Genomic DNA, 13,361 nt, shown 5'->3' with positions numbered 1-13,361 from the left:
CTCTACTCTGATAATCAGTCGTGCAGCGGCATCAATGACTCGAATTTCCTTACTCTGCCAAAATCAGCAGGCTCGACCTCATCTCAATTCACATAGCATATAGTACGATCCGACAACGATTGCTGCATGCATTGCAGTTGCGCATCGATTGTCGACAACCAAACGGTGACTGCATTTTAGTAATGCACAATAGGCAGGTAGATGAGTAGGGGACCCATGAGGAGCTTGTTGCGATGAGAGGTAGATATTGTGCCATATTTCTGGTGCAGTGGCTAGATCGAGAAACATTAATATGTGTTAGTTCACAGTACATGTAACTACCGCTAGTATTGTTTTCATTTTGCATTTCCTTAGCACACAGCACCATTGGCATAAGGTTCAAATTTCTGATTTTAGACTAGAGCATGAAATAATCTGACAAAACTGTAATCTCTTTCGAAAAATCTCAATGTAGTTTATTGAGAAAGACTGAGATATTGCTGTGTAATTAGCACGCTGTGACATTGGGATGCCTCAGGCAAGATACGCACTGCTAGGGCTCTCACAAGCGTGTCTAGGTTCTTAGGGAGCATCCTAGGAACATGGTATACATTCTCCAGCCCCACGCTACATATTTAAGAATTAGTTCACCATTTATCCCGCACGTAAGTAGGCGAACATCAATGGTGGCCATTTTCGGTATACATCCCACCGAAGGCCCGACTGGCGTATTTATCCCGTATCCCGGACTCCTCCTTTACCCTAGATTCCGACTAGTCCACCCGTCATTCTATATTAATTTTCCCGGATGTTTGGTTATAAACAATGAAATAAGAAGACCGTCGAGCCAAGCCGTGTTTGTCGCATTGCTAAGCATTCACTATGCGCGCCGTTACGGTCACAGTGACACTTTCATTCTGTGCTAATACTTGGGCCTTTCTGAAAGCCAGTCAAAATAATCAGAGTCTCACTATTGCTAACGACCGGCTGATTGCATCGGTGAGCAAATCAAAAGGATATATCAATGTTTTGACACTTGACGGCCAAAACCTTCTTGGAACGGAATCTGGTAACACTGGTGTCGGACCGTATCTCGATTGCTACTGGTTGGTGAAAGTCCTACGCAAAGAGCATAGAAATGATTAGCTAACCTTATCGCTCCAACCAGTACTCCGAGTGGTTTCTGGACACCTGGTCGTGGTAAGAATGTTCAATATCAATTATTCAACGGCACCGACTCAACCGGCACTCCGTATGGCGGTATCAGCATGGGAGAAACGTATGCGCCTACCGGTCAACGGCTAGAACAATACTGGTTCCTGAAAGAAGGCGAGACGGGACTTCACACTTTCAGCCGAATAGTATACCACAACGAAAGCACGCCGTTTTTGCGGAACCTGCAGGAGTTCCGGACTCTATTCAGACCCAACCACGACCCTCCACTCTTCACCCACTTTGTCACCAACGACAAGTTTTCTGCGCCTCGTCCCGATCTAAACGGACAAGTAGTGGTTCAAGATGCCACCTGGCAGCTCGCCAACAAGGACGATCCGTACGTAAAGGGTGTAGGAGACTACTTCACCAAGTACACCTTCCAAGATAGCTGGCGCAACCACCTCGCCCACGGCATGTACGCCGATGGACGCAACACAAACGGCACCACCTTTGGCGCCTGGCTCGTCCACAACACCGTCGAAACCTACTTCGGCGGCCCCACGCACTCGGACCTCGTCGTCGACGGCATCGTCTACAACTACATGGTCTCCAACCACCACGGCGCCCAAACCCCCAACATAACCTCGGGCTTCGACCGCACCTTTGGCCCACAATACTTCCATTTCAACACCCGTGGCACGCTTTCTGAACTGCACAAAGACGCCGAGCAATACGGCCAGCGTCCAGACTGGAACGCCGCATTCTACGACTCCATCGCCCGCCACGTCCCGAATCTCATCACATCATCCTCCCGCGGCACCTTCGAAGCAAACATCACCCTCCCCGCCGGCGCCCAGAACCCCATCGCCATCCTCACCGCCACCGGCCACAACTACCAAGACAACGCCGCAAACAGCACCGCATACCAATACTGGACCCCGATCCCTTCTTCCGGCCACATATCCATTCCCCGCGTAAAACCCGGATCCTACCGCCTAACCCTCTCAGCAGACTCCATCTTCGGCGACTACACGCACGACACCATCTCCATCTCCCCCTCGCACACCACTTTCGCCAGCGCAACCTGGACGCCCGAATCCGCAGGAAAAGAGCTCTTCCGCATCGGAACCCCGGACAAATCCTCGGGCGAGTTCCGCCACGGCGCCGTCGCATCCCCCACCTTCCCGCTGCTGACAGAGGAATACAGACTCTACTGGGCTGCCTACGACTTCATCGCCGATTTTCCCGCCGGCGTGACGTTCCAGGTGGGCAAAGACGATGAGGCTACCGCCCTGAATTACGTCCATTGGTCTGTCTTTGGCGGAAAGGCGAATAGCGTGCGCCCCGTGCCCGTGCCGGATCATGTGTATGATTGGACGTTGCGCTTCGATTTGGAGGAGGTGGTGGTAAGCGGGAAGAAGGCGACGTTTACGGTGCAGCTGGCGGGTGCGAAGACGGCGGCGGGGAATACGGATTTGGATACTGGGGAGACGTGGGCGAATTTACCGTTGAGTGTGAGTGTTAATGGTGAGGAGTTGGAGGCTTGGGTTATTCCGTGAGTTTTTTTTTAGTTTTTTTTTTTTTTTTTTTTAAAATTCTCCCTTACCCCTTCCTCTTTTCTTGCGTTTTTATTTCTTCTCTTCACTCCTAGGTTGTGTGCAATGAGGAATTGGTGGTCGGTTGCTGTACGGTGGGAAATGAAGCTAACATGGGAGTGTAGATACTACCAGTCTTCCTCATGTGCTGTTCGCTCAGCAGTCTCGTGCTATCATTTATCGCACAAATTCGAGTTTTCTGGGGATTTGCTCAAGGAAGGGAAGAATGAGATTGTCTTGGGTTTGCCGTATAATGCTACGGGAAACGAGAGTGCGCTACTACCCGAGGCAGTGTATGTGCAGTATGATGCGTTGAGGTTGGAGGTGGAGTAAGATTGATGCAGATTATCTTGTTTTGTTGTAGAAAAAAAAAGCTGGATGTGTTGGTGGGAAGTGGATGAAGATCATAACGTGTGACCGAGAGGTGGAAGAAACGGCTTCATTCGCTTTGTCATGTGTATGGACTGGTGCTGTAGTATGCAAATTAGTAACACTCCTCACACATATCCACATTAAACATACGAGACACATCATCACCTCAACCCACAAACACAACCATTCAAATGACAGACTCTGGTATTTCCATAGCTACTAAAATCCAATATATGTGTATATGTATATGTACATACACAACTTAACTACCACTCATATCGCATTCTAAACCATGTTCCCTCCTCTTCTTTCATCGCCACATACGGACATTCCCATATCAACTCATCCATCCCCCTCCCTTTTAAAGAGGGGTCTCACACAACCCCCAAGGATTCAGAACAATCCAAGGTGCCCATCTAAACAACAACAACAACAACAACAACAGCAAGAAGAAGAAGCAGAAGAAGCAGAAAATCCAAAAAGTGGATGTATTTACACAAAAGGAAAATAGTCCCAGAGTGGTAGGACGGAGATTGTCCCCATCATCAACAAACAAGCGCAACGAATGGCCAAATAAAATGTATAAAAAAAAACGGGAAAAAGGTATACGAGCGCGCGCAAACAAAGACAGACGGTAAGATGAAGAAAAATGGAGGGGCAGAAAAAAAGACAAACCGGCAGGGCAATGAACAAAAAAAGCTTCTCAAAACAGAAATGGTAAGACAGGGGAGGTGATGAGGGGGGGAAAGAGGGAAACAAGAAATAAAATCAAAAAATAAAAAGTTTGGTGTAAAATAAAAGGACTGGCAAGGTTTCCCTTTCCCCCCCGCAACGCTATGCAATTCATTCATTTCCCTTTGTATCGCTTTAATTTCTCTTTCTGCTTCTTGTTCCAAAAAAGACCCCCTTTTTTTCCAAAGAGAGGCCCCCAAGCACAAAACATTAACATTTTTAAAAAAGTTCCTTAACCCAAATCCCCCTCCCGCACGCGCGGTTTTCGTTTCAAAACAACCAACCGCCACAGGGACTACCTGGGCGGGCTCGCAGGAGGCGACTTGGGCACTGGCGATTTGGGTACTGGCGGTACGTCTGGTACATCCTCGCCGTTTGGTTGTTGCTGTTGTTGCTGATATTGTCGGAGATGCTCGGGCAGCTCTTCACGCGTAATCGTTGCTCTTCGTATGGCGTTGCGCAACCGGCTCATGACGGCCGGTTGTGAGTTGGCGCCATTTGCGGCCTGGTAGCTGGTCCGGTTGCCCTGCATGCTGTTTCGGCTGTGTGACGACTCGAGTCTCGTCAGCATGGCTGCCGACGTAAAATCGTTACTCTGCTCGAAACTAGGGCGCACACGGTCCATCGACATGCGCGCACGGTCGTAGCTCGGTCGCACACGACATTCAGTCGACATGCGGGGGTTGAGTGGAGGACCGTCTGAAGTGGGCGCTGGTGGGAGGCCTTCCATGGAGCGACGGAAGGTATAGTCTGTGCTGTTGCTGCCATTTTGGCTTCTTGCGTTGTGCGTCGTGGCCGTGGGCGCAACTGAAGGTGGGTATATGGGTCGTAAATCTTCGTCAGTAGGCGTAGCATTCGCGGCCGTGTATTTGGAAGGATCGGCTTCTGGGATGCTCGAGTCTTGTGAAGAAGCGACCTTCTCTGGTGGTGGAGGAATGAATGAAGTGGATTCTTTAAGATAGTCGAATTTGCCTTGCTTGACTTGCTCTCGAATAATGTCGGCATCCAACGGAAAGTACATCTTCTGCGTGGCTTTGAAGATAAAACGGGGAAGCAAACAAGCCGTGGTAGCACACAGAACATATGCCCAGAAATTGAGGTTTCCGTAGACTTCGGCTCCGGCCTTGTAGAACTGTTGACTGGCAGTAAAGGAGGTATAGGCGCCAGTCCAGAGCCAAACGAAGAGGGTACTGATGACTACGATGAGGACCATTAACCAATCCCATCGGTAAGTGTTGTACAAAACGTAAATGTTGGCGGCACAGACGGCAGTGGTAGCGGCATAGATACCCATGCGTCGGTACTCGGCAATGTCCAAGCCGTTCGAGGTCGCAAAAGTTGCAGGCTCGAATATCTCGTAGAGGAAGAAGAAAGCAATGGCGGATTGATAGATACCATCAACCATGTACGCCCTACGAATACGTTAGAGAATTTTCAAGTGGTTCTGAAGCATCACACTTACCAAAACTTTGGTTGCGTCCACTCCTTGCGTTCAATACCACGGCGATATAGTTGTGGAACAGCCAGAGACACCTTGTCGTTGACATCCTGATCCAAAACACCCATGACAATAACAGGGAGTGAGGTAAACGCCAAGTTAAAGAAGATGATGTATGTGTAGTCGAAAATATACTGGCTGTCGAAGTTGGTGTAGATTTGGTACCAGAAGAGAGAAAAAGTCCAAACAATGTTCTATTGAATGTTAGCGCATAAGCAAAACTGGCAATGATGAGAAAACGACTCACTTTGTAGAAAAAGTTGGCAATGGTCTCCGCAAGTCTGCGGTACGACCATCTGCCATGAACAAGCACAAGGCGGGTCAAGAAGCGGAACTGACCAATCGCGTAATCCGAAGACATGACGGCCGCGCGACCCTCAACACCGGCGATACCGACACCAACGTGTGCCTCTTGAATCATGGCAACGTCGTTGGCACCATCTCCAATGGCAAGAGTAAGACAATCCAGTCCGGTCTTGACCATGTTGACAACAGCCGCCTTTTGACTGGGACTGACTCTGCAGCACAGGACAGATCGACATCTCCTGCAGAGCAAAAGGAACTTTCTCTTGACGGACTCGTCCAAAGCCAGCTTGAGCGTGTCTCCATCGATGATGATGGCATGTGTGGGTGGAGGCGGTTCGTGGTCGTTTTGAGCGGCAGCCAACTCCTCCTCAGAACCCTCGAGACCAAAGATTTTGAGCTTTTCGTCAAGCTGAGCTTCCACGGATGCAATGGTATCATCTGTGACCTTGAGAATAATAAGATCCATGTCGTTGTCGAGCAGGTTGCACGAGAAACCAATGTTGATGGCCGTCTCTACCTTGTCACCAGTCAGGACCCAGAGCTTGATACCTGCCTGACCGAGAAGCGAGATGGACTCTGGTACACCGTCCTGAAGTCGGTCCTCAATAGCGGTTCCTCCTAGTAGCCAAAGGTGGTTTTCGATGCGGTCAGACACTTCTTCCAACTTGTCCTCACGTCCCTGGATGGCGTTGGCAGCAATGTCGTAGTCCTTGCTCCACTCTTGGTACTCTTCTTCAGAGATTTCTCTCTGGGCAATGCAAAGTGTTCGAAGTCCCTCGCGTGCAAACATTTCCAGGTGCTCTCCAGTATCGGCGCGAAGCTGTCGTTGCTCATTAGGAATCAATCGCGAGTAGATCATGCTGTCAGCACCCTTGCAGAAGAGGATAATCTTGCCGTCAGGCATCCTGATGATTGCGCTCATGCGCTTCCTGCTGGAGTTGAATTCGAGAGTGTTGAGAACCTGGTACCTGCGCTCCTGTCCCAAGACGTTCAAAATTAGATTGTCGTCTTCGCGGCCGACAAATGTGAATCCAACATCACGAGCAGTGGCAACAAGTGCAGCTTCGTCGGGTGATTGGGCCTTGAACTCAATCTTGGGTGGGTCGCCAGGGGTGCGTTCGGTGACGACGGTGTGGCAAAGAGCCAAAGCAAGCATGAATTCCTCATTGGCCCTCTTCTGTTCCATTCCGGCATCTCCGCGTAGATCGTCAATGAAGTCGGGCGCAACAAAAGTCAGGTCGTCGTCCCACAGATAAGGGTTGTCGTGCATCTTCCGGATACCCTCGAGCATGCGCGCACGATCCCTTGCAATCTGATCACGAGCCTTTGCGCCTTCCACCTCGACATCGATGCCTTGTCTTCGCTGCATTCCGGCCTGGGCCTCGGTGTAGGCCTCTCCATAGGGAACACCGTTGACGGTTGCCTTCTTGAACTCCATGACGTTCTGAGTAAGAGTTCCCGTCTTGTCCGAGAAGATGTATTCGATTTGTCCGACATCATCGGAGATGTTCCAAGATTTGGGAGTACAGGGGTAGTCGAGCTTTTCGTAGTACATGTTGATGTCGCTGTAGATGAAGAGGGCCTGGAGTGTTCGGATGATTTCCAACGTAATGTAGAGAGAAATAGGGACCAAGTTTTGGAAGAGAATGACACCAGCCCAGAAGGCAATGACACCGTCAGTGGCAGGGGCGCCTCCGTATGAGCCATACTCGAAGACGGAGTGCGAAGTGTCGTTACGAGCCCACGAAACTCCAAGCACAATTCCAGACACCAGACACATGGCGGCCAAGATGAAGAAGTTGTACACAACGTTCCAATTAAGTTCTTTTGAGATACGGGCTCGCTTGCTAGGCGTGATTCCAGAGTTGATCATGATCTTGCTCTCGTCGCCGGTGAAGATGACTACTCCCAGAATCCACTCAGTGTTTCGCAATTGACATCCACGGAGGACCAGATTGTTGATGGAGATGGGCTCGACCATTTCGTAGGGCTGTGCCTCGGGGTCCTTTGTGTTGTGTTGCTGCCACCGGATGGCTGCGCTGTATGAATAGAGGTTCGAGTGGGGGCCTTCGCTCTCGATGACGAATTCGGCGCGTTCGCAGTGTCGAGCATGCTTTACATCGCGGGTACAGTGCAGTGCGCTGCGCACCTTGAGATTCGTTTCGCCGTCCAGATTCTTAGTTTCGACATAGCAGGCGCCGTCGTCGGAAGATGTGGAAAGGACGATGACGTCGGCGGGGATTTCTTCGTTGTTGTATAGACGCACAAAATCGCCAACCTGGACGTTCTTCCACGCGTCCTTTTTGAAGCGGGCCTTTTCAGGGACAGACTTGTAAGGGTTTAACACGCTGCCCCAAAACTTTTGTGTAGTCTCGGGTTTCGAGTCAGCACCGCGAATCTTGTCGTTCTCTCCGGGTCCTAGAGGCCAAGATGGGGACTGGGTAGGGGACTGTCCGGGTAGAGGCGAAGGGACTGGTGTCATTTGAATGTCGCCTTCGTTTCCTAGGTACGACTCGTTGTGCGACATGACCGAGGCTCGGCGAGTATCGATTGAAGAGCGGGTGACGTCGACGGCCCCATCGCTGCCCTGCTTTCCCTTTCCACCTTTGACGCCCTTGATTAGCCGCCAGGTTGTGATGATGCTCTTTGTTGTCGCCTTCTTGATCCTGCGCCATAGCGATATCGAGTCTTCGGCCGTGTTGACATTGTTGAAGTCGACAAGTCGGTGGACTGGGGCGTTGTTCAGCTCCATGTCGAGGACGGTTCTGCGCCAATCCTCAACGGCATCCTTAATGGCGGTTACGACGAGAATGACAATGAGGGGCACTGCGTTAAGCGCTGGGTTCGAGGCACCGAAGATGGAGAAGATCTAGAAGGGGTTGGGGTCAGTTTTGGGTAGAGATGAATGGGCGGGGCGGGCGGGCGGGCGGGCGAAGACATACACCCAGAATGATGATGAACAAGAAGTAGACATTGGCAATGTTGTGGAACTGGAACCACAGATTCTTTGGCACGAAACTGAGAGGCGTGTATTTGGCGGTTCTTATCTTGTTGCGGGCGTAGGATTCGAGGGGGTGTCCTTCTTCGTCGCGCGCACTCTGGGGCAAGGGTACGTTGAAGTAGACTTTGCGACCTCCTTCGTTGTCGTCCACTTCGGGCTCGACGTCATCTGAACCCTCGACCGACTGGTCGCCGTGCTGGGAACCGTCTTCCTTGCCGAGCGAATATCGCTTCTCTCCTCCCGAGCCTATGCGCCGGTGCAGGCGTTCTTTGAGAGAGTTGCGCTTGATGGCGGCTTTTGTGCCCGTCGCGCGATGTGTGGCCCCTACAAGCAGTGTCAGCACAAGTCGCAGCCGGGCGCAGGCGGTAAGCAGCGGGTTCAAGAGCAAGCAGGCGACTCACATCGGATGCGCTTCTGGGGATGCGAGACCTCGGTCTCGTCGGGCTCGTTTTGCAGCGGCATGGTGCTTGTCGTCGGGGGAGCTGCGGAACGGCAGGGGAGGCGGCAGCCTGAGCCAGAAAGGCTCTACGCGGTGGTGCAAGCCAATTCGAGCAGTGCACGGGAGGTGGGCGTGACGAAGGGTTCAGTACATGTGGTGGTGGACGGGCGGGCGATCGAGTGGTTGTGGTAGGTGTGGTAGGTGTGGTGGTGGTGGTGGTTGTTGTTGTGGCGGGAGGGTGAGAACAGATGGGTGGTTGACGGGCGCGGATATTAGAAGCCGGCGGACGAGAAACAGCGGTTACAGAGACCAAACGGTAGTTTAGGCTGGGCGCGGCGCGCAGCCGGAGAGCGATTATGCGGCTGTGCCGCAATGGGAATGATTCAATACGATGCAATGGCGACAGCGAGGGCGACGTGGACGGCAGCGACTGACAAGATGCAGGGCAAGCCAGCAGGCAAGCAGGAGGGGAAACGGGGGCAGAGGGCCCAAGTACGGTATTGTTGCTTTGCCAGACCCTTGACGGGGAGTGTTGCTTTGCGCTGGCTTGGCTGTCTTGTGTGTGTGTGTGTGCTCTGCTTTGGGCTTTTGCTTTGCTGACTGCTTACATACGCGCACCGCAGCTCCTCCGGCAGCGATGCGGGAAGGGAAGGGAAGGGAAGCACACGCCCCATGCTCTTGCTCGGCCGGCCGCCACGGGCTCGCCCAAGTCGACGAGCGGCGCTACGTCGCCTCTTGTTTCCGGAGGTCCGCCCTGCGACCTGACCGTCCGCAGCACGCGTACCAACGACGGCCGGCAGGCCATGGCATTTGGTGACGCGTGGCCCGTCTTAGCCAGACGGCCGCAATGGGACGAGTGTGTGTATTTAGTAGCCGTGGCCGCGCCGCCGCCATGGTCTCGAGTAAGCCCACGGCTGTGCGCAAAGTGCATTATCCAGGTGCAATATCGATATGCACCATACACAGTACACTGCTGCAAAGCCATGGACCAAAAGTCAGCCATGCCATCAGCATGCGCCGTCTCAGTCAGCACCGCCCTGGTTGGCTGACGGCCGACAGCCACCACGTCGCGCGTCACTTTTCGCCCTTTATTTGTCCCTTGTGTTCCCCGACTCCACTCGAGGCTCTGCATCTGGGTGAGGCGGGAGATGGTCGGGTCCGAGTCCGTCTGTGCTGCTGCTCGCCCTCGCCGTTGCACACTGATCCGCAAATAGCATCCTCTTGCTCTCTCTGCACTCCCTCTGTAGCACCCCGTCATCACCCAAGCCCCTCCAAACAGCCTTGTTTTCAGCCCCAGCCCAGCCCACCAGCCCGGAACGCAGACAGCCTGCGACGTTGGCTGCCAAACCATGTGTGCGCCAAACAGCGACCATACTGGCACGGATGTCGGCTGAGGCGCCAGCCCGGCCAGTCTATGTCGTCAATGCCCAAATCGGGTTAGCGTCTCGGCCTCGGTCGACCGCGCCCACCGCCCCCGACGTCCATCGTAGTCCACATTGCTGGTGGTAAGCAGTGGGCTCGTCACGTGATACCGTGCCAGAGCCGGCTGCCCGCCAGACGCGTGACGCCGCCTCTCGACTGCACCCCGCCATGGAGCCATACACCACCAGCCACCACATACAACCCCACAAGCCATGAAGCCATGAAGCCGCACAAGAAAAGCATCCGCGACTTCTTCTCCCCTGCCCCGCCGCAACCAAATACACACGCCCCCGCACCACCATCGCAGAGAGCCCCAGTCCCACACACCACCACCAGGCGCGTTACCGACAATGGCACAGAGGTCGTGCTCAATTCAGACTCTGACGACGACTCGCTGCCCGATCTCGACTTTGGCATCACCGCCCCAAAGCCCAGCCCCCCAAAGACAGCCACAATCACCACCCGGTACAAGCGCACCTCCGACAACGACAACGACGGGCTACGCATACCCACCAAGAAGGCCAGGGACGATAAGAGAAAGTTCGACGCCCTAGTGCAGACGGCCCAGAAGAACCTCGAGACGGAGCGCAAGATTCAGGAGCACAAAGCCGTGCTCAACAAGGCGGTCCAAGAGCCAGTGACCACGCGAATCACCATCAACGAGGAAACACTCGGCCAGGCCGTGCAAGATGACGACGATGACCCCCACAAAGCCCATCGGCTCCTCCAAGCCATGCAGAGAACAAACGCTACGCAAATGGAATCCGTCTTTTACTTTTTTGAACATGACGTAGACACAGTCCCCGTGCAGAAAAAGTTCCCCGTCAATCTCCTTCCCCAGCGTCGGTGGGCTTCAACCTTTCAGCGGCCCGACACCAGAGATCAGGCATTCATGGCCGGCCTTGCACAACACATTTTCCGTGTCCAAAATCTTCCCAAAGAGCTGGCCTCCTGGATGATTGATCAAAGTACGCGCACCGCCTCATTATTCTTTTTGCTCAACTAATCCTTGCAGTTTGTTACAACCAGAATGAGGCGCTTAATTGCAAGTACCTTGAAATCCTCGAGGTGGCGTCTTACCCATGTCCAATGCAAAACAACTTCTGACATTCGCCAGGCTCACCATGACCGTCTCCATGGCCTGCTCGACTCAAAAAGACTCGACGCCATATTCAAAACCATAGGCACCAATATCACGCAGCTCGAGGCCAACACTCAGCTACTTCCGCTATCCGTCCCACAATCTGAAATCAAAACATTCGTCCCGCCATTTTTGAAGCAAATCACTAGACTCCTTACACGAGCCGCACCATGGTAGGCACAAGAGGTTCTGACAAAACGTACTATCGCTGACGCCCGCAGGTTACAAACAGCCACGCGCAGTCACGCATTATATCTACTATGTCACGTATGCTTGGATACCCGTGTCACCGCAGACTTTGACATACTGCATGCTGTACAAGACGCCATGGAAGTCATCATCTGCAACTTCGCCGACAACAACAAGCTGATATCAGGCGTACGAGGCCCTCCTCCACAAGACGATGTACCGTTTCTAATCGCCTCCCAGCTCAACACAATGATACCCCAGCTACTGACCAAAATCACCCATCCCGTGTTACAGAGAAACCTGACCTGCGCCTTGCCAGCAAAGTGTCCATTGACCGCATACCTGCAGCGCCATCTGGCTCTTTCGTTCCTGCTTCACCCCACACCAGTCAGCACGTCTCTTGTGGATGGCAAGGCACATGACCTTGTACTTGACCACATTGCAAAATCACCCGACTTCTTCATAAACAAGAATACTGACTATGGCCACCTCGCCGCCCGGCTAGCCCTTCTCGACGTCGCCATTGGACCAGGCCTGTTGGCTGTCCCGTACCAGCCGTTGTCAAGTTCAGCACCATCCGAAGCAGGCTCTTCCCCAGTTCAAGCTCCAGTGCCGGCTTCGTCAGAGGTTAGGCAGTTTAACGAGCAGATCGATGCACTTGCGCAACAAATCAAGCTCCTAGGTAATTCTATTGTCGAAGCTGGCGCGGTAGTGGACATTGCCATTCTAGAAACCAAAAACTCTGTAGAGCAAATGTGCTCACGATTGGAGCATTCGTCGCGAATAGGCGGCAAGAAGATTCACGACGTTTTTGGGAGCGACGAGGAAGACAGCCAGCTCCGGCTCAGCAAGTTTTTCAAAAAGACACACAAGCCATCGCGGGGTATCTTCAAGCAGAGTGAGGACTCTGATCTTGACCTGGTCGATGCCACGCAGACTTGAACATAGCTCGCTGTTGGGGGATGCTGCTCCCAGACCCCATGTTCCCAAAGTATGCCGTCAGCCATGACCAACAATCAAACCTCGTTCACACAAGTTGCGCCATGATGGCAGCAACCCCTGTCACTCCTCAATCAGAAGCAATTCCCACCGTCGTCGGCTCAGTGCTTGGCATGGTTGGGTTCCACGCAACGCTCTCAGGGGGATCTGCAGGAGCAGGTCCGTGTCGCATCCCCGCGTCGCCCGAGCCACTCTCATCAAAAGTTGCAACGATTTTCGACGCTCATTTCATGCACGCAAGCCGTGATTTCCTTTGGGCGAAATTGCCAAGGCGGTCTAGAAAGAGAGACGAGGCTTCAACCGCTGCCTGAAAAGGAATCTCTTTCAAACGTCGACCCCTTCGCTTGGTCGCGTCCAAGCTACGACGGCAAGCCAATATCTGCAGACAGGCAGATGAAACCCCACTTTGCCCTCGCACATGCACCGCTCTAGTCCTCACCTCCCAAAAATGTTCAAGCTCGTCCTTTGTCCGCCTGTCGCCTGTCGCCTGTCTCCTGTCACGCTGCATGGGGGGGGGGGCTTGCTGCGAGACG

General features: G+C 53.0%; 3 protein-coding genes across 3 annotated transcripts; 2 read left to right on the top strand and 1 right to left on the bottom strand.

Annotated features, from left to right (window-relative positions):
- Window positions 1-861: 861 nt before the first annotated feature.
- On the top strand, window positions 862-3,260 carry PSV08DRAFT_215180 (polysaccharide lyase; the record flags this gene model as incomplete). Its single annotated transcript, XM_014229461.1, has 3 exons — window positions 862-1,085; window positions 1,148-2,689; window positions 2,855-3,260. 3 exons carry the CDS (start codon window positions 862-864, stop codon window positions 3,060-3,062), a joined length of 1,974 nt encoding a protein of 657 aa, XP_014084936.1. The 3' UTR covers window positions 3,063-3,260.
- Window positions 3,261-4,040: 780 nt separating this feature from the next.
- Window positions 4,041-9,332, bottom strand: PSV08DRAFT_23205 (uncharacterized protein). Its single transcript, XM_014229463.2, has 5 exons — window positions 9,040-9,332; window positions 8,580-8,962; window positions 5,579-8,506; window positions 5,296-5,525; window positions 4,041-5,245 (listed from the first exon to the last, which is right to left on the bottom strand). Exons 1-5 carry the CDS (start codon window positions 9,098-9,100, stop codon window positions 4,129-4,131), a joined length of 4,719 nt encoding a protein of 1,572 aa, XP_014084938.1. The 5' UTR covers window positions 9,101-9,332; the 3' UTR covers window positions 4,041-4,128.
- Window positions 9,333-10,684: 1,352 nt separating this feature from the next.
- On the top strand, window positions 10,685-12,911 carry PSV08DRAFT_383706 (uncharacterized protein). Its single transcript, XM_014229464.2, has 5 exons — window positions 10,685-11,467; window positions 11,515-11,567; window positions 11,617-11,813; window positions 11,862-12,018; window positions 12,070-12,911. The coding sequence occupies exons 1-5, from the start codon at window positions 10,720-10,722 to the stop codon at window positions 12,769-12,771; spliced, it is 1,857 nt and encodes a 618-aa protein (XP_014084939.1). The 5' UTR covers window positions 10,685-10,719; the 3' UTR covers window positions 12,772-12,911.
- The last annotated feature ends 450 nt before the right edge of the window (window positions 12,912-13,361 follow it).

Source organism: Bipolaris maydis (genome assembly GCF_028858645.1).
Source record: "Bipolaris maydis strain C4 unplaced genomic scaffold PSV08scaffold_2, whole genome shotgun sequence".
Taxonomy (NCBI): Eukaryota; Fungi; Ascomycota; class Dothideomycetes; order Pleosporales; family Pleosporaceae; genus Bipolaris; species Bipolaris maydis.
This window is presented reverse-complemented; position numbering and strand designations above follow the sequence as displayed.

Coding starts and splice junctions, on each gene's coding strand:
- PSV08DRAFT_23205 (XM_014229463.2), bottom strand. CDS start 9,100: ATGCCGCTGCAAAACGAGCCCGACGAGACCGAGGTCTCGCATCCCCAG. Junction 8,963..9,039: donor TCCCCAGAAGCGCATCCGAT/GTGAGTCGCCTG, acceptor CACTGCTTGTAG/GGGCCACACATCGCGCGACG. Junction 5,246..5,295: donor TGGACGCAACCAAAGTTTTG/GTAAGTGTGATG, acceptor ACGTATTCGTAG/GGCGTACATGGTTGATGGTA.
- PSV08DRAFT_383706 (XM_014229464.2), top strand. CDS start 10,720: ATGAAGCCGCACAAGAAAAGCATCCGCGACTTCTTCTCCCCTGCCCCG. Junction 11,568..11,616: donor AGTACCTTGAAATCCTCGAG/GTGGCGTCTTAC, acceptor GACATTCGCCAG/GCTCACCATGACCGTCTCCA. Junction 12,019..12,069: donor ACAACAAGCTGATATCAGGC/GTACGAGGCCCT, acceptor ATCGCCTCCCAG/CTCAACACAATGATACCCCA.